Source organism: Lepidochelys kempii, chromosome 5, assembly GCF_965140285.1.
Source record: "Lepidochelys kempii isolate rLepKem1 chromosome 5, rLepKem1.hap1, whole genome shotgun sequence".
Taxonomy (NCBI): Eukaryota; Metazoa; Chordata; order Testudines; family Cheloniidae; genus Lepidochelys; species Lepidochelys kempii.
In genome coordinates this window covers 61,348,523-61,369,139 of record NC_136384.1, presented here as the reverse complement: position 1 = coordinate 61,369,139, position 20,617 = coordinate 61,348,523, and the positions used below count along the sequence as shown (strand labels likewise).

Here is a 20,617-nt window from a genome sequence, read left to right as displayed (position 1 = left end):
GTCTACACTTCACAGTGATGTCTGGGATTATTGTGTGTGATAGTTCTGTTTTGTGACTAGGGGGGTTGTTCTGGGAAACTTTTTGCAAGTGGCAAATGTAGGGTGCATGCTGTGGTGAGGGGCTATGTGTGTTTGGGCTAATTGTGAGTGCTGGTTATATTGTGTGTGAATTGTATTGTGATGGGAGATTTGTGTAGGTGGCAGTTGGGCGCACGGATGTGGTAACGGGTGTTACGGGGCTTATTCCTTCACCCACTTACTTCCCTGGTCCTTCTCGCATGAACAGAGAGCAACAATACCCGAAGTCCAAAGGTGCAAACAATTCGATGTTTCTTGGGGTGAACTTCCAGCAAGCATGATTCCCGTTTCCTTCCTTAGTATCCTCCTTCCCAGCCCTGACACCACAGAGCCTTACACCTGTGTCCCTGATCCCATTCCTACCCTTAGCCAAACATGATTCCAACTTCCTTACTCCCATTCCCATTTCCCCCTTTAGCAAAACTTGATTCCAATTTTCTTACCCCCATTCCCTGTTCCCATCTCCCCCACCCACCCACTTCCTCATTGACTACAGATTATATAGTAAAACTTGAGCTCTGCTTAGCTATACCTTAACCAATCATTTTCCTGAAATTTAACTAACCAATCCTAACATATTGTAACATGATTATGTAACCAATTATATCCCACCACCTTAATTAGTTTACACCCAGCAAAATTAATTATACAGCAGACAGGAACAATCACAGAACCAGACAGAGATTATACAGACAAACAATAGCAAAGTGGGAACTATCATGGCAAGACAATACAGAAGTGAGGATTTCACATCCCAGCTATTGATAAGTGAGTTCTTGCCAGACAGGATGCTATCAAACTAAGTTTCCTTTTACATTTTCTAGGCACTTCCCTTTCTCTGGAGGTGATAGGAATACAATCCTGTCCTGATAGTGCCTAACAGCCCAATAGCACCTTATTTCAATATGACTAGTTTGGAATGTGAGGATGTGACTGTTTGCTTCCTAGCTTATGGCTGCCTCTGCTGCTTAGCCAAAGACCTTAGCCTAAGAACAGGGCCTCAGACTGTCACAGTAAGAGAAGGCCCTTACACCAGCAGACAGTGATCTTGATTCTTCTTTTATACCTCTAGAACTAGCCAAGTGATAAGAATACACCTAAATTCTTAAAGTACAGGCCTTTGCAGACAGGCCTGAATACCTTTATCCTAACAACGGGGCCAAGTAATCCATCATCTGTGCAATCTCCTTCATACAACTAATGAAATTGTAGCATGCAAATTAACTGTAGAGTAAGGGTAGTGGATGGCTGAATTACCTCTATCATCACAATGATTTAGGACTCTTGGTGTGGCATAGAAACATGCCTTACTATAGTTGTACACTGCATGCATGTAATTCACAAAGTCAAAATGTCTGAGAACTTAAAAATTGGACAGTAACATATCAAACAAATACCAACTGATGATTGAACCTGGTGATATTCTGAGCAAAAAGAGTTCTCAGTCATGCTTGTAGCTGTTTCCATCACTTCCCACTGATTCAACAGAGATTCTATGCTTCAGCATGACACAGACAGGTGACAATCCTGAAATCTTATTATATAGCTAAGTATGTACTTCTATGTCATAGAATCTCAGGGTTGGAAGGGACCTCAGGAGGTCACCTAGTCCAACCCCCTGCTCAAAGCAGGACCAATCCCCAATTTTTGCCCCAGATGGCCCCCTCAAGGAGTGAGCTCACAACCCTGGGTTTAGTGCTCAAACCACTGAGCTATCCCTCCCCTAAAACACTGTAGTTGAAATGTTTTATTGTTAACTGTGACAGAGTACTGGGAATTAGCCACTAAACCAACACTCTGTGCACTTTAATCAGTTAGCTCCCCCTCCCCCTTCCTGATGAAGGAGAGGAGTTCCTAATTACCAGATCAGATTAGGGCTGGGAATATAATGAGCTAATTACCCATTAACAAGGAAACTGAATTAAAGAGCACAGGAGAAGGTTGGGGGGAGGAGTGGGATGGGAGAAGTCTAGTGGGGCCTCACAAAAGGGAGTTCTCTGGGAGGAGACACCTTTCTGCCCCTTTTTGTGGAAGGAGTAGTAAAACTGAATAGCATTGTAAATACTGAGACTGCACTAGTTTGTAAAAGGTGGTTGAGTGAAACACTGTAAATAAACTATAAAATGGTATCTACAAAAGGGAGAATCTCTGAGTTATTTATGTGAAGCAAAGAGGCTGGGAGCAGGGGGATCCCAACACATAAATGACCTGAAATATCAATAAATAAAACCTTCAACAAATAAAAAGTTCACTTCCAAATGCAATCCCTCAAATGACTCCCAGTTCTTCATCTCTCAATAAGAACCTTGCACCAGTAGGCCTTGGCTCGTTTTAATTTTGATCACCCCTCTCAAGGTGGCAGATAGTTTTAGGATGTGAGAGGAAATAGAAGAATCTGCATGGCTGTACAACAATGTTTAACTTCAACTGGAGGTGAGAGGGGTCATCACCTCATATGAGTAAGAACTCTGTGCAATGCCATGTGAGGAAGCCCTGAAGGAACTCTAAATGTGAAGATTTGCAGTATGACCTGACAGTAAAAGGGTTTATTTTCAAAGTGGTGTATTGGAATGTAACCATGTTCCTCTTCATTGATGTTTTCATATATTAAGTGGAGAAGCCACTGAGGTACGAAGAATTCTGAAGAACAGAAGAAAAATGTATTTAAGTAGATGTCAGATGTCAAATAAAAGACCATGGATACAAATTTAAGCTGTAAAAGGTCCAGAAAGTTAATAATAATAAATAAGGTGCATTTATTTATACAAGGTCCAATCCTGAAAAGGGGAGCAAAGACCAAGTAAGAGGGCTTGTTCACATGGAATTGTGGATTCAAGGCAGGAGCGCTGAAGGAAAGACAGTCCTATTAATGTCAATGAGAGTCTTTCTATTTACTATTGTGGATAATGGATCATATATGTAGGGCCAGGCAACTGACATAACTGGTTGGTTGCTAGCCACTGTGGATAGGGGTAGAAGAAGAAGATGCAACCTATTGCACTCCTCCAGTGCAGAAGTGTTTTAAACATACAGAATCACTGGTCACACCCATTTTTGTGGGTGTCTTGATGGACTTCCCATCATTCAAAATCCCCCTGAGGAGAATTGCTGTGGATGTCATATCACAATATACTGGACTTGTGGACTTTCCCTGCATGAGCTTTCTGCTCCTTTACACAAACTATTCAGCAGAAATGCTGTTCTAGGCCTTGGGATTTGTAGTTATTAGAGGAACTATCACAGGCATCAATATAAGTGACTAAACCTACAGCTAAATAGTTTAAAAAGAAGGCTAGAAATTTTGCAAAAATATCAGATGTACAAATATTAACTCAAAGGAGAGTAACTAACTGCCAATAAATGTACCTAAGTTCTTGTTACAATTTATCCTAAAATCTTCCATGTTACTTTGTCAACATTAAAAAGGGAGCTATTTTGTATTAAGAATGGATTTTGAAGCCACACTGTCACACATTAATGTCTGAGTGCTCAGACACATTTTTCCTCAATACATCTGTAAACCCAGTAATAGGTTAAAATAATTTATATAATATGAAAGCTAAGGCATTTTGCAGAGCTAATAAGAATTCTAGAGCTTCACAGCAAACTTCTCTTATTTTATGTTGTTTTCAAGATATCTATATAAATATCAACAGAGAAAAGAAGAAGTCCACGACATAGGCATTATCTTCAAAAACTGACGAGAGCAAACTGTAGCACAGAGTGAGAGGAAGTAAGAAAAACCCTCAAGAACTGTGACATTTTTAAAGAAGAATATCCCACCAGCAGGAAAAAGGTGTGTGTGGGGGGGGAAACAAATTCAGGATATGCCAAACCAAACTAATATTGGGAGTAGAAAGAGGATGAGACTGTAACACCAGTTTTGAACACCTACAAATTTTGGGAAAATGTGGTTCCAGTCTTTGCTATTGGCTTCTATTGCTACAGTACCTGAAACAAAAATCCCAGATCTTGGGAAATACCCTTTAACTTGGGAAAGGTCAAATCTATATCCAAATTATGTAGCCTGAACTAACCAGATGGTAAAATATTTTTAGCCCAACACTAATCTATGTATATTTCAAAATTTTCCTAATGTATCTGGATTTTGGGGCTTAGGGGGAAAGTATCAGAATTAGAAATTTCAGATCTATATGAACCTAAGAATAGGGAGAAATAGCAGGGATTGATTCAAATCTTATAGAAGTGGAAAGATTCTTATTGACTTCTGTGGGCTTTGGATCAACCCCTAAGTGTGTTAGAAAATAAATGTATGCAATGCATAGTACATAGCATGTCAAAAAGAGCATTAGTTTCCAAGTCACTGATAACTCAGAAGAAAATTATCTTGTGGCCTTCAATGTGCAGGAGATCAGACTAGATTATTATGATGGTCTTTTGTGACCTTAAAGTCTATGAGTCTTGAATGCTTATGGACCAGTGTCCTAACAGGTAAAGCACAATATGGGATACTAGTTGGTGTCTCCTACAGACCACCAAATCACACCAGGGAACAGGATGACTGCCTCTTTATGCACCTATCTATAATGCGTAGAAAAAAAAATCTGTGTTATTATTAGGAACTTCAATTTGTGTGACATATATTGGAGATATCATGCTGCCAGTACGAAACATTCTTGGAATTTCTACATGACAATTTCCTAACTCCAAAAGTATTGCACACAAAATGGGGGAATTCTTTTTTGGACCTTGTCTTAAACAATAAAGAGGAATTGATCTCAGAACTAAAAATTAATGGTAGTTTAGGTACAAGTGATCATGACTGGATTACATTTAAAATGTCCAAACAGAATAGAGCCCAGACAACTAATGTATATACTTGGTGCTTTAATAAAGCTAATTTCACAAAGCTGAAAACAATTATGAGCTAAATTCACTGAGAGGAAGAACTTAATCAGAAAAATGTGACTGATAATTGACAACCATTTAAGAACACCACTATGAAGGAAAAATGCAGTACTGGTTAAAAAACTGACTTCACTTAGAGGCAAAGTGAAGGCTGCTATAAAAATACAAAAATAATATATAACAAATGGAAAACAGGGGAAGTTGATAGTAATGAATATAAATCAGAAAATAGAAATTGTAGAAAATTGATAAGGGATGCAAAGGGACACAAGGAGAAATCTATAGCCGGCAGAGTTAAGGATAATAAGAAGGGTTTTAAAAAATATATTAGGAACAAAATGAATCATGACAATGATATTGCTCCATTACTAGATGGAAATGATAGAATTATCAATAATAATGCGGAAAAGACAGAAGTGTTCAATAAATATTTCTGTTCTGTATTTGGGGGAAAACATGATATAGTTTCATCATATAGTGATGATAACACTCTTTCAGTTCCACTAGTATCTCAGGAGGATGTTAAATAGTAGGTACTAAAGTTAGACATTTTTAAATCAGGTCCAGATCCAGATAACTTGCATCCAACAGTTTTAAAAGAACTGGTTGAGGAGCTCATTGGACTGCTAATGTTGATTTTCAGCAACTTCTGGAGCACTGGGCAAGTTCCAGAAGACTGCAAGAAAGCTAACGTTATGCCAATTTATTAAAAGGGTAAACAGGATAACCTAGGTAATTATAGGCCTATCAGCCTGACATCAATCCTGACCAAGATAATGGAGCAGGTGATATGGGACTCAATAAAGAGTTAAAAGAGGATAATGTAATTAATTAATTTATGGAAAATAGATCCTGTCAAATTAATTTAATATCTTTTTTTTATGAGATTACTAGTTTGGTGGATAAAGGTAATAGTGTTGACATAATATATTGAGACTACAGTAAGGTGTTTGACTAGGTTACCGCACAAAATTTTGATTAAAACACTAGAATGATATAAAATTAATGTGGAATTCATTAAATGGATTTAAAATGGATAAATGATAGGTCTCAAAATGTAACTGTAAATGGGAAATCACCATTGAGCAGGTGTGTTTCCAGTGAGGTTCCACAGGGATTGATTCTTGGCCCTACATTATTTAACATTTTTATCCATCACCTAAAAGAAAAAATAAAGTCATAATTGATCAAATTTGCAAATGACTTAAAAATTAGGGGAGTGGTAAGTAAGGCAGTGGTTCTCAAACTCGGGCCGCCGCTTGTTCAGGGAAAGCCCCTGGTGGGCCGGACCGGTTTGTTTACCTGCTGCATCCGCAGGTTCAGCCAATCGTGGCTCCCCCTGGCCGTGGTTCGGTGCTCCAGGCCAATGCTCGCAGTCCCTATAGGCCTGGAGCGGCGAACAGCGGCCAGTGGAAGCCGTGATCGGCCGAACCTGTGGACGCGGCAGGTAAACAAACCGGCCTGGCCCTCCAGGGGCTTTCCCTGAACAAGCGGTGGCCCTAGTTTGAGAACCACTGAAGTAAGGAAGAGGACAGATTAACTGATACAAAGTTATCCGGGTTGCTTGGTAAAATGGGCATAAGCAAACAATATGCATTTTAATATGGCTAAATGTAAATGTATATGTTTAGGAAAAAAGATGTAGGCCATATTTACAGAATGGGAAGCAGTGATTCTGAAAAAGATTTTGAGGTCATGGAGGATATCAGCTGAACATGAACTCCCAGTGTGACGCTGTGGCCAAAAGAGCCAATATGATCCTGGGATGCATAAAAAGAGCAATCTTGAGTAGGAGTAGAGAGGTTATTTTACCTCTATATTTGGCACTGGGGAGACCACTCTGGCAATGTTGTGTCTAGTTTTGGACTCCACAATTCAAGAAGGAATTGTTATATTGGAGATGGTTCAGAGAAGACCCACAAGAATTGTTAAAGGATTAGAAAATATGCCTTATAGTGATAGACTCAAAGAGCGCAATACATTTAGCTTAACAAAGAGAAGGTGAAGGAGTGACTTGACTACAGTCCGTAAATATCTAAAATAGTGAACAAATATTTAATAACAGGCTTTTCAGTCTTGCAGAGCAAGGTAAAACAGGTTCCACTGGCTGGAAGCTGAAGCTAGACAAATTCAGACTCAAAATAAGGCATATATTTTTAACAGTGAAAGTAATTAACCATTGGAACAATTTACCAAGGGTTGTGGTGGATTCTTCATCATTGACAATTTTTAAATCAAGATTGGATTTTTTCAAAAAATAATTATTTGGGGGAAGTTCTATGGTCTGTGTTATGTACAGGAGGTCAGATTAGATGTTCACAATGGTCTCTTGTGGCCTTGGAATATATGAATCTATAAAAATGTCACTTTTATTTTTCAACTTGAAACAGGCTTGGGTTAGCCTTGTGTGACTTACAGCAAGAACTAGGAAATGCCTCATAGAGTACTGAAGACTGCTTTTATCTCACAAGATTTTTCTTCCTTTCTGACAGTAACAGTGAAAATGAAAAAGTAGTTATCTACTCTGTATTTTCTCTGCCTCTTGCTTGAGTTATTGAGTCACTCTGTATTTGTCTCAGTTTTAATCTATAGAAACATAGATAAACATAGAGCAGCACAGCAACTAATGACAAAACACAGACAAGTACTTTTTTCCAAATATAAATTATATATTTGCATTGTATAAAACCTTATTTCCACATTGTGAAAATATTATTTATTTTTGGTGTGAAGTCCCATATGCCATTGCATTGTCACTCTTGTCTCATTCAAACTAGGAATTTCAAAATTAATGTGACTTCTGGTTTTACAATGGCATAAGCCTCCTTGCTATGATCCTCCTTCCAGATTTACAATAAGGTTTCAAAAGGTAATTTAGCTCAGAGAATTCAACATGTACAATAACTCCCTTTCTTATGGACCTGTTTATGATGAGTTGCTTCTGATTAATGCCAGATTATGCCATCATGACTTCTTGCAATTTTGCCATGGATCATTAGACTGCCTTCCAATCTTGGATCTGTTTCACCCCGAGGATGGTGTGAGTTGCTGTAATTGAACAGCTTGACTCACAAGACCTTTCACTACACACCTTTCAACCTCTGCAACAAATGAGATGAGGCCCTTCAGACAAGAGTCTTTTTCACTGCACAACCTTCACAGATTCATCCCCATAGCAGGTCCATCCTGTATACTGAATAAGGCAGGGGTCCTGTAGGAAAAAGTAATATGTGATCATGCAATTAACTGTATTATAATGCATAGGCAGCAAATTTATGTTGCCCAGGCAACCTTAATTCTAGCATTTCCTAACTTTTGAGTGCTTGACTTTGCAATAATGTTCTTTTAACATTTTTTGGGTATAATTTCATAGGTTAAAAAAGCAAATTGAAAAAGCAAAAATTACATCATGTGGAATCCATCATAATCACACCTACATGGTTCATCAGCAGGGTTGGAACCTTTAGATCAGTGGTGGTCAGCCCGCGGGCCGCACGTGGCCCATCAGGGTAATCCACTGGGAGGCCACCAGACAGTTTGTTTACATTTGCATGGCCGCCCACAGCCCAGTGGCCGCGGTTTGCCATTTCCAGCCAATGGGAGCTGCGGGACATAACAGCCAGCATGTCCCTGCAGCCTGTGCCGTGTCCCGCAGCTCCTATTCGCTGGGAACGGCGAACAGCAGCCATTGGGAGCATTTGCATGGCAGATTTCCATGCAAATGTAAACAAACTGTCTGGCGGCCTGCCAGTGGATTACTCTGATGAGCCGCAGGTTGCCCACCACTGCTTTAGATTCATGGCACACACCTCTGCCATTTGGCTAATGGAGTAACTGATAGAGAATGACAAGCTACTATTGCTATGTAGACCAGCTCTAGAGGGGCATGGGAGACTTTGGCACAGGTTTCAAAGGTATTTATGGATGGCAGGGGAATGATGAGATTCAGGAATCTTAGATTCCACTCAAATCTCTGGAAAGAAGTTTTCTTTAGCGGGCACAGACTCTTCCGCCAATTGCCTCCCAAGCTTGTCCCCTTCTGCCTTGTTCTATCCAACCTGTCTCTGTCCAAGTTCTGTCCCTTCCCCATCTCTGACTCCTCATCCCAGTCCCATTTTCCTCACCTAAGCATTCCCAGACTCCAACTTTAGGGATGCTCATACCTGGGTTAGCCTAGCACCAGTGCTCTGACTTGGGTGCCAATTTCCCAGGCTAACTTTGCAGTAAAGACCTACCCCATGAGTTTGCATGATTATTACGCCAAACCGGGGGTCAACTCTGCTCCAATTGAATTTAATGGGAAACTAGGCAATGGTTTCAAAGAAAGCAAGATTACTAGGGAGCAGTCCAGTTTAGTCACTGGTCAACTTCTGTTCTGTAAATATGGTTTTGGAAAGACAGCAAAGGGCCTGCCCACATTGAATTCATTCTAGGAAAATGAATGATCTACTTGTAATTTAGGGCTGGCCGGGAATTGTAGCAGTTCAGCATCCAGTTACCTATCAGGCATCCAGATTTCAGACAGTGAAAAGTAAGGGCAAAAATAAATTTTTTTCTTGCTATTTGTCTTTTTGGATGTTAGTTTGAATCCTTATATTAAATATTCCCAGCTTTGTACTCTGGCTCTTGTGGTTAAATAATGAAGTTTGTCTTGGTTGCTAGCTTTTTAGCATTAACTCTGTCCTTTTTTTGTTTTCTCCTCTTGGGAATTTTGACATATGTCAAGAGTGACTTTAGTGGCCAGATTTTCAGAGGCGCTGAAGGCGATTTGCAAAATATATGTTTTCATATGCAAACTGGAAGCTACATGTGCAAAACATGTACAGGTATTTGCATATGCAATTTTGCACCTTGTCATTATGTATTTTGCAAGTGCAGCTGTTTGCACCTGTATATTCTGTAGGCAAAACATTACTGAAAACCTGGTCCTCTATGACTGTCCTTGTGCATAATTGCTTCTATTTATTCTGACAGGACATCTTCTCTTTCTCATTTTCTGGGATGCAACAAGTGGAGTTTCTGCCCTTCTTATCATTTCGCTCAGCACAATAAACACCATTTACATCAACAAAACTTTCTTATGTACTAATGTACTACATTAGCAACATACCCATTAGACTTACAGTTTAATGTAAACAGTAGCATGAATTTCAGCAAGTGTCCTTAATACTCAGGGCCAGATTCTCAGCTAGTGTACATTAGTGATGTCAATAAAGCTTCATTGAGGCACATGAGGTAAGGATCTGGCCTTTTGTGTACTTCCTTACTTTGGCCTTGCTGGTGATGGTGGAATGCAGTTCTAAAAGGCACCATTTGAATCCCTCAACTTTTTAAATAAATAAACAACAAAGGTTCAGAGAGATCCAAAATTGTATTGTGAGAGCTAATCCCTGATTGTTGTTCTATTGTTTACCTACATTTTGTGTGTGTTGTGATAGGAATAGACAATTCAATGTAATAAGAGACAAGATGGGAGAGGTAATATCTTTTATAGGACCAACTTCTGTTGTTGAGAGAGACAAGCTTTCTAGCTGCACAGAAAATTGGAACCCACTAGATGATTTTTCTCATACCTTCAGAAAAGCAAGACTTGATATGGATATAGCTACAAACCAGAAGATGTCATGTACATTATTATCATGTACCTCTGGATAAATTGTGTACTAAGGTCAATGTTTTCTGTGATGTCTGCGATTATTTAAAATGACTGATGCAGTAACAATCATTGCTCCAGCATCACTTCCATAGCATCACTTTCAACAGCGACACTTCTGTGAATGGCTTTAGAGAAAATACTATTGGGAGAATAGGTCAGGTATTCATAATGATCTATGTTGAAAGGTCCTCACAATTTCTATTAGGAAGACAATGTTACCTTAAGATACTGCTGGAGGCACTGAGAATTAAAGGCTTATCCCCAAGCAAGTGGGCCTGGCAGAAAAGTCAGCTGTTTCAGCCTTTCCATCGAAGGAAAGGAGGACTTGTGGCATTTTAGGAGACTAACAAATTTATTTGAGCATAAGCTTATTATCAAATAAATTTGTTAGTCTCTAAGGTGCCACAAGTACTCCTTTTCTTTTTGCGGATACAGACTAACACAGCTGCTACTCTGAAATACATGAAAGGAGATTTGCCAGACATCGCTTGCCTATAATTTCAGATTAATTTCCTCAACTTGAGTCTCCATATGCAAAAGCCCAGTTCCCATCGTGAGCAAACTAACCCTCACGCGCGTGAGGCCAATGTAGGACAGTTGTAGAGCTCTGGAAGGAAAACCTCTGGCGGTACAGCAGCTCAAGGTAATCGTGCGGAACAAGTCCGAGACCTCAGATCCAGTCCGGCCCTATCTGCACGCATCGCGGTGTGGGAAATAGGGAGCAAGTAGCAGACATTCGTGCTATAAATGGAAATCATAACCCGCAAGCATTGTTTTAGTCTACATATAGATGCTATGCCTTTAATCCCCACCACTTCCCGGAACTAGCCTGCAAGGAATCACAGGGTTGCAGTCATTTTTATAGTTGCCATACCTACTGGTTAAATGACAGTATCTGCTGATTGTTATATTCTCTCTCTCATAGAGACTGGTCGCACATGCAGTCGGATGTGGAAGGGAAAACAGGAGGCAGGGAGAACCCGCTTATATTACAACTTTGGATGCGTACGGTGACAAGCCACTCACTCATCATCCCCTCCGCAGCTGTGACTATACTGTGGGCCAATTAATCAGCGTCCCTCCATAAACTCCTAACTTTCACGGTTGGCGCCGTGATAAAAGCGTTTGCAGAATCACCTGGGAGCTCAGCCCCAATCTGCGCAGCAGCAGGGCTGTCTGGGTTCATAGCAGCCCGCAACCGCCAGGGGACTATCTGCGGATTTATCGTTTCAAACTTTCCATCCTGATCTGAAGCGATGATTCCTCCCCCCGGTTTTGGGTTTGCCCCATGATCGCGCACGTGTTTGTTAACCCCCCGCCCTAGCCAGCAGCCGGCTCCCGCGGGCAGTGAAAACCGCCCGCAGCCACAGGAAGGGAATTAGGGAAAGGGAGCCAGGTAAACTTTAGTGCCGCCGGTTTGGCCCATCGAGCTGCTGCGCCCGCTGGCAGCCGGCCGGTGGAAAGAGCCGGGGCTGCTGCAGCACCAGGAGGCGGCGGCGGCGGCCCCCGTGCGCATCCCGCTGCGAGGGCGGGCGCAGCTTCCTCCCCACCCGGGGCTGGATTGAAGCGGCCCAGAGCCAGCGGACTCTGCTGCTCTTGCTCCCGCAGCCTCCGCCAAAGCAGGAGCCGCGGGGGAGTGAAGGCGGGAGGAAGAGGATGGAGCCGCGGGCTGCTGCTGGGGACAAGCCCAGCGAGCCCGAGCCGGCGGCTTCCTTCCAGGCCTGGCTCTGGAAGAGCCTGCAGCTGGGCAGCAAAGCCAGGAGCGGCAGGTCCGGCGCGGAGCGCCGCACTGCGGAGCCCCAGCCCCCCGCCGCGCCTCCTGCGGGCAGCAGCAAGGGGGACCCGCTGCCCGGCGCCAGGTGGAGCGGCTTCAAGAGGCGGAAGCAGGTGCTGGACCGCGTCTTCTCCTCCTCGCAGCCCAACCTGTGCTGCTCCTCGGCCGAGCCGCTGGAGCCGGGCGGCGAGCCCGCCTCCGCCCTGCGCCGCCTCCGCGAGCACCTGCTCCACCAGGGCAAGGGGCAGCAGCCGCCAGGCCGCCGTGCCGGCTTTCCCGTCTCCTCCTCGCTCTCCTCCTCCCCGCTGCCCCCCGCTGCCCCAGCCCGCGCGGACAAGGCAGGAGGGGAGGAGGGACACCGCCCCGCAGCACACCTGACCCACCAGAAGAGCTCCTCTCTGCCCGGCACCACCTGCCTGGAGCAGCTGCTGCAGGACGAGCCCAGAGCCGCGCGGAGCGAAGACGAGGGAGCCGAGGGCAGCGCGGTGAGTCCCTCTCCCCCGGTACCACTGACAGCTCCGGCTGAGGGGGCGGGAGAGCGTCCTTATTCCCCTGAGCTTGGAGAGCCCTGTGGTCTCCGCCGCGGCGCCACGCCGCTTGGGTAAAGTGTGGGCGGGAAACAGGCGCCTCTTGGTTCGGTAGCATTCCCTTCCCCGCGCTCTGAAAAGGTGTTAATGGGACAGCAGGTGCAAGGCAGAGGAAAGTCAGGCTCCACGGGAGGTGCAGGTAAACCCAGCTCCCTTCAAACGCCCTAGAAAGGGAGGCAAACCTGCTTAGGAAAAAAGAAAAGGAGGACTTAGTCACTAAGGTGCCACAACACATTTATTTGAGCATAAGCTTTCCTGAGCTAAATTTCTTAGCCTCTAAGGTGCCACAAGTCCTCCTTTTCTTTTTGCGGATACAGACTAACAGGGCTGTTACTTTGAAACCTGCTTAGGAAAGAAGAGTGTGACTAAGTGTAAGCTTCACTCTTGCCAGCTGTGTGTCTTGCACGTGCACACAGGAGGGAGAGCCTCAGGCTGTGGGAGGAGCGTGTGTTTGCACCACTGTTTAAACTGAACGTATGGGGGCACCGTGTATTTAAGAGGGAAAGTGAGTGTAGAGGCGATTGTCAAGGCTATCAGGCCCAGGGAAAAGTAATCAACATCACCATCTGGTGCACTGAAGGGTCTTCTCTCTTCACAGTGCAAATGATTCCAATATCATTCTGATTTCCTGGCTAAATATAAGGACACAATTTAAAAACAAAATGTGCACATGTTCCACTGTGGGCCACATTCTGCTCTGTGTAAATCTGAAGTCTTTTATTCAGGCCACATTGCCATTAACAAAAATTGAAGTTTTGTGTGAGTATTTGGGGATTGTGCTTTGCATAATGCTAACAGTATGTCTTCTAGGCTTTGATCCTGTCATATGACATTTGTAGGCATAGGGTTCCATGTTCATAGTTTGGTTTGCAACTTTTGGAGTCTTAGAAAAGTTGTGACTAGGGAACACTGAAAAACTCTGGCTCTGATCCTACCACCACTTAATAAGAACATAAAAATGGCCATACTGGATCAGACCAATGGTCCATCTAGCCCAGTATGCTGTCTTCTGACAGCAGCCAATGCCAGGTGCTTCAGAGGGAATGAATAGAACAGGTAATCAACAAGTGATCCATCCTGTGCTGCCTGTTCCAAGATTCTGGCAAATAGAGCATGGTTTTGCATCCCTGCCCATCCTGGCTAGTAGCCATTGATGGACCTATCCTTCATACACATATCTAGTTCTTCTTGAGCCCTGTTATGGTCTTGGCCTTCACAATGTCCTCTGGCAAAGAGTTCCACAGGTTGACTCTGCACTGTGTGTAATTTCATGCATTTTAGTAGTTCCATTGAATTAAAAGTTTTATGAGCATATGTAATTAAAAGTTAAACATCTGTAAGTGGTTGTACGATCTGGGACTTTTCAGGAGTAATCCGTTAATCAAACATACTGGTGACATCAGGGCACATCATGACATTAACACTGCCAGAGTAATTCTGTATGCCTCGCTATGGGCTTGTCTACACAAGAAACTTTTCCAGTTGCACTGATAAACTATACCAGTATAGTTAAATTGCCATAATCATATGGGTGTAACTCCACCATGTTGATGCTCTTATAAGAATGGAAGTGGTTTAAAGTACATTACAAAAAGACAGTGACATAAACTAAATCAGAAAAAGGCATTCTCATTCCCTCATAAGGGCATTCACAGGGAGTTATATTAGTATAACTCAAGTGGTTTAAATTCACACCATCTTATACTTGTGTAACTTTCCCATGTAGGAAAGCCCTGTATCTGTTACAGCCTGATGATGTGCCCCATTTACTTTAATTTATCGGTACTGCTCTGGTTGGGTAACTTCTTTTCTCGCATAATATAGAAAAGTGAACCTGTTTTGTGCCTATGTACAAATACCAGCACAAATAGCATCTGTGATAATACAAGTTATTTCTAAAATATATATGAACTTGCAGAATATTTGTCAGACACTACTAGCAAATGTTTCACGCACACTGCAGTAATTTTTCAGGCTGAAATAGTCATTTTTTTCATTATTGAAGGAAGGTGTTGTTCAAAGCTGTCACTCTTATGGCTGTCAGCTTGAAGTTAAGTGATGATGCTTGTTGTTAATAGGTCTGTCGACTCCTACAATGGATTCTCTACTAGAAAAGTTCAGGATATGTGAGTCACTCTAGAGTTAGTGTATGTCTAAGCAATCAAATACTTTTGCAGAAATAATTATTTGAAAATATGGTACAAGAATATATCAATCTTCTTTGATCTTTAGCTATGGGAGAAATGAGTAACTGAATTAAAAGGTGCACTTCAGTTTTTGAGTGTCAGGAAGAATCTATAAAGTGTATGTATATTTGAGTTAGTCAGCACTGAACAAATTCTGCCCCGGATTCTGTAAAGATGTGTGTGTTCTGAACTTTATGCCATTGAAGTCAATGGGACTCCTCATATGTAAAGTTCATTATTGCAAAAATCTGTGCAGAATCAAAGCCTAAGCTTAACTTTAACCACTGACTTCATTGAGCCATAAGTGCTCTGCTGAATCCGGGCCTTTATATAGCTTCCCAGTGTTTTGAGAGAGATCAGGAAAATTGTTAAATTACTTTTGCTTCTTGATCTTAGAATCAAAATCACTTTTAAGCAAGAGTTTATAAAATGGATATTTCTCTTTAACGATTTTTCATCACTGAAGATCATTACAAGGACTAACTTTAAAAATGTTAACTTTGGAATGAGTGAAAATTTTCTTTAACTGGGTGATATTTTTAGTTTGAAAATGTAGGGAGGAAGACATAGGTATCATGCTTAGACTGGTCAAAACCAGGACAAAATATTGCAGATAATGAATGAGTGGTTCTTGTGTTTTTAAAAAAACAACCCTCCCACCCCCCGAATTTCATAAGGAAGTTCTATAAAATGCAATATAACCTCCACTGCTCTAGGTGTCCTTCCACTGCTCTGGATTACATGAGTTATGTAATTACAATAGCTGGAGTATATTTTACCCTTTTACAGTCTACTGTATTTGGCAATTTAAAAACATTCTCATGATAAACATGAAAACATTTCTCAACATTGTTCTGCTTAATTTGATGTTTTGGCAAGGGAACTATATATGTATTTCATATGCTTTGCAATGTTAAGTTTTGTCAAGAGGGACAGCCTCACTTTAAGAGGGGCTGGGTCGTAACATTTGTAGAACAGTGCCATGTAACTTGTAAGCAAAGTAGACTGGTGCTCAGGAGTGGATTCACTATGAAACAAACCATGTGGTGGCACGGGGCCCCCAGCGATAGAGGGGGGGCCCCCAAAATGCAGGACAAATATCTGACAACCTGCCCCTGAGTCCAGGCTACAGCACAGCAGGGCTCAGGCAGGCAGGTTGCCTGCATGCTGTGGCCGGTGGCCCCAGACCGCTCCGGGAAGCGGTCAGCTGCTGGCACGTCTCTGTGCACCCCTGTGGGGGGAGGAGGCGGCTCCGCGCGCTACCCAGACCTACTCGCCTCCTCCCTCCAAGGGCAGCCCAGAGACGTGCCAGCAGCAGGGCTAAGGTGGCTCCCTGCCCGCTCTGCTTCCCTCCCTCCGTGCCACTTGACTCCCAGAAGCAGCTGGCATGTCCCTGTGGCCCCTGTGTGTGTGTGTGTCTCTGCACGCTGCCCCTGCCCTGAACACCAAGACTGCAGCTCCCATTGGCCGGGAACTGTGGCCAATGAAAGCTGCGGGGAATGTGCCTGCAGGCAGTGGTGCGCGGAGACCCCCTTCCTGCGCCTACTCCCCCCCCTGCCTAGGAGCCGCTGCCAGAGGGTGGGTGGGTGGGTGGGTCGGGGTGTGTGTGTGTGTGTGCTGGGAGCTGCCCGAGGTAAGCACTGCCTCCCTCCCACACCCCAACCCTCGCCCCATCCCAGAGCATGCACCCCACTTCCAAGCTTCCTCCCAGAGCCCGAACCTCTCCCCACCCCCTGCCCCAGCTCAGAGCCTGCATCCAAACTTCCTCCCAGAGCCCGCACCCCTTCCTGTACCCCAATCCCCTGCCCCAATCAAGGTACTTCACTTTATTTTCATTAACTTCCCATTACTTATAGTATAGGAGGAGGATGAAGAAAAAAAGAATGAAAAATGGGGGGGAGAGAGGAGAGAGCATTCTTTTTCTTGGCTGGATCCCGAGGGGAGGGCCTGAAAATGAAGCTGCATGCAGGGCCCCACTTACTCTAAATCAGCCACTGCTGGCGCCCTCAACTTCTTTCTAACGTCAGTCTCATTAATGAAATATAGGCCTAGACGCATTCTCTAGCTTCTAGGATTCACTCAGGCTGTGCTTGCACTGCAAGGACATAATTTATTATTGCTTGTTTGTTTACTTCCAATGTGTGTGGCAATAAAAATCAATACAGTAGCTGTGGCTATACTCATAAATTTTTAGTTTGATAGCTGAATATATAAAAACTCCCTAAAAACATTGTGTGTTGGGCACTTTGTAGGACGTTCAGTCAAGACGATAACCTTTCAAAGCAATGGAAGCTGAATTTCAAATAGCAGATTTCTCACGTTTCTAAAATAGCAAAGCCAAAAAAGCAAACCTTAAGGGCATAATCCTACTGTCACATACAGCAATTTAATTTCACTGGCTTCAGTGGAGTTATACCAGAGTGAGTAATATCAGAGTCAACCTATAAAACAAAATCAAGCCATAAACTCAGTCAATGAAAGCCTACCCATTTATATCGGATGGTCTCTCATTAATGGGTCTGATACAGAGCATATGAGTCCCATGGAAGTTGATCAGAGTTCTGTGTGTGGAATAACTTGAGGACTGATTTCCACCCTCTCCCCTTTATGTATTAATGAATATAACCATGTATAATTTAGGAAGAAAAAACAAAAGTACATGTAATTTTTTTAAAATACTGTTTAAGGACAAACTTTGTTCAGTACCTTAACTTGTAGAAGTTGTCATAGTTCCACACAGGGCCGGTGCAAGGATGTTTCGCGCCCTAGGCAAAACTTCCACCTTGCGCCCGCCCGGCCCCCCGTAGCAGCTCCCCGCAGCCACTCCCCCTTGGCCTGGGGAGCCGTGCAGCAGCTCCCCGCCCCAGCTCATCTCTGCTCTGCCTCCTCCCTGAGCATGCCACTGCTACACCGGTTCTCCTGCCTCCCAGGCTTGTGGTGCCAATCAGCTGTTTGGCGCTACGAGCCTGGGAGGTGGGAGAAGCGGAGCGAGAAGGCAGAGCAGAGGTGAGCTGGGGCGGGGAGCAGTTCCCCTCCCCCCATTACTTGCTGCAGGTGGCCTTCCCCGCGCCCCCCTGCCTCAGCTCACCTCTGCTCCACCGCCTATCCGGAGTGCGCTTTTGGCCGCCCCCAAAGACTTGGCGCCCTAGGCGGCCGCCAAGTTCGCCTACTGGTTGTACCGGCCCTGGTTCCACAGTAAAAACCAGGAATATAGAAATATGACTCTTCGAAAAAGAATGAAGGACGTGGTCTTGGGCACATTTAATCTTTAATTAGTAAAAACAATCTATTTATTATTAATTTACTCTGTCTACACTGCTGTTGGTGTGCATGACACCTCACCAGGAGAATAAAGGTGCATTCCATGACCTGAGGAGTTCATCCTGCACAAAGAACTGTATTGGTGTAGGGGGGTGTACCTGCTGAGCTCTCTTTGCAGGATCATGGCTTAGGTAAGTGGTGTCCAATCTGTCAGCATAAGAAATGAACATATGATATTATTTCACAAGGTCAAGAGGCCACTGTCAATACTTCTTCATGCCTATTCTTTGCCCAGTTGCACTTCCTCTGCTTGACCTAAGTTCCAGTTATTTCTAGCTAGCTGGTGTAAGATAGTGAGCTGCGGAGGTTAAAATAAATAGAGGGAGCACACCTCCTCCTTCTCCGCTAAAAGCGGAGGGAGCATTCCCTCCTTGCCCTGGCTTGGGTAAGCAGTGCTCTCTATCCAGTGTTCTCTTGTCTAGTGTGGTGATCATCCCCCTCCTAGTTCAATCCTGTTTAACCACTGGGGAGCTGTAACTGGTCATTGGTTTCCCCCCCCCCCCTTCCCCTCTTCTGGGCTGTCATGGATGGCTGTTAGAGGAAGAAGAGCCAACTTTTACGGTAGTGTTTTCTTCTAAATTCAGGTGGACCCAACTGAGTTCCTATACTGTCCTCCCTGTGGACAGGCATGGCATGGAAGCAGGAAACAATTTACTTTTTGGGATGCCAGAGAAAAAACAGAGTACAGGAGTTTGGGCCAAGAGAACCTCCTATCAGTTAATAGAAAAGTGTAAGATAAAGGAGTGGGGAAAGGAGCTGTTGCTAAAGATTTCCTCTGCAACAGCTTTCTGAAGAATTTCTGAAGGCTCTCTTTCCCTGGTCTTTAATGTTACCAGTGGATGAGTCTAGATTCTGGGATCTCCCCCAGACTCCCTCCAGTTATGCAGTTCTGACAGAAGATGTTCCTTTAGCAGTGTGAGCTGTATTTGTCTGCTTCTCATCTTTTAGGCTGTGTCTTTGATTTATGTCTTACATCGCAATACTTTAACTGTATGCACTTATAGTTAATCTTAAAATCAAAAGACAGTACAGTACAACCGTATTTAATCAAGTGGAAGTTCACTTGTGCTTATAATTAACTAAAGCTCGTCCCTGGAGTTTTCAAAGTGGATCACTTGCAAAATTGGCTGGTTAGCATTTAAATTTCTTCCCCATCCTCTGGAGTGGGGTAACCAGAGCAGAGACATTTCAAAGCCAGCTAGCAACTCTTTTATTTTGAACTTTCATTTTTTCCTCCTTGAAATCTTTGCAGGTATAGGGTTGTAATTTACTCTCCTCCTGCCCCCCCCCCCAAACTGCATTTGGGGGAATGAATGGCTCGTTGGAAAGTCAGGATTGGAACACAGTGTGGGGTAAACGGGTTACTTCTATGTTTTGATATTGCAATCCCATATCTTTCACTTTTCCTGTTTTTGGTAAAAGTACAGTAGTACTTGTGAAAGTTGAATTGAATACAATTGTATTTACAAAAAAGCCTTATACAGTGTTTTACCACAATTGTTACAGCATGGTAGTTTGCAACTAAATTCTTCAGTGGTCATTGCTGAATCTTTTATTTTCTATAAAAATAGCATCTCTTAAGGAAACATTTTTTAACAAGGGGACTAACTCCTTTGACCACCAAGGAATGGAAAATAATAAGTTTGTTACTGTAGAACTGTTCCATGTGTGCTCCATTTTAGGTACCATTTTAAAAAGAGAAAGTTCATGCTTGATCCACAATTTAAAGTGAAAAATCTAAAACAACTTGCTACTATGATAGAATTTTAGGAATTTTTTTTCAGTGCTTCATCTTGCCTATGATGGAGCCATCTGCCCCTTTAAGGGTCTGTGGCCAGAGCTGTTTGGCACTGGTAGAGGGCATTATCAATCCTAACTGGGAAGGGTCTAGGTGATTACTATAAAGGCTGAAAGAGGAAAAGGGAGCTACAGGAAGCAGGTTGGCTTTTGGGATAAGTCCTGGAATGTATAAGTCCTGGAATAGCAGGTGTCCCAGTATATTGCCTGTGGGAGGACAGAGGAAAGTTGCCAGGAGTAGGGAGGGTCTGACAAGGAAGACCTGTGCTAGTGAAATGATTTAGCTATGGAACTTTTCAGCAAAAAAAAAAAAAAAGCCCTGATGAAAAGGGCCTCCTCCAGACTCAGG

At 43.3% G+C, this 20,617-nt stretch overlaps 1 protein-coding gene across 10 annotated transcripts in view; it reads left to right on the top strand.

Moving 5' to 3' along the window:
* The window catches only part of MCTP1 (multiple C2 and transmembrane domain containing 1), a 477,029-nt gene that overhangs the window by 17,482 nt on the left and 438,930 nt on the right, over window positions 1–20,617 (top strand). For 5 of the 10 annotated variants that reach the window (XR_012158969.1, XM_073344510.1, XM_073344512.1 and 2 more), the window contains exon 2: window positions 11,529–12,862. Coding sequence is in view for 4 of the 10 variants with exons in the window: in XM_073344510.1 (XP_073200611.1) it covers window positions 12,260–12,862 (603 nt within the window). In the remaining 6 variants the exon portion in view is untranslated. Of the gene's footprint in view, window positions 1–11,528; window positions 12,863–20,617 lie in introns of those variants that run through there. The other 5 variants (XM_073344516.2, XM_073344515.2, XM_073344517.2 and 2 more) reach the window with 4 other exon arrangements.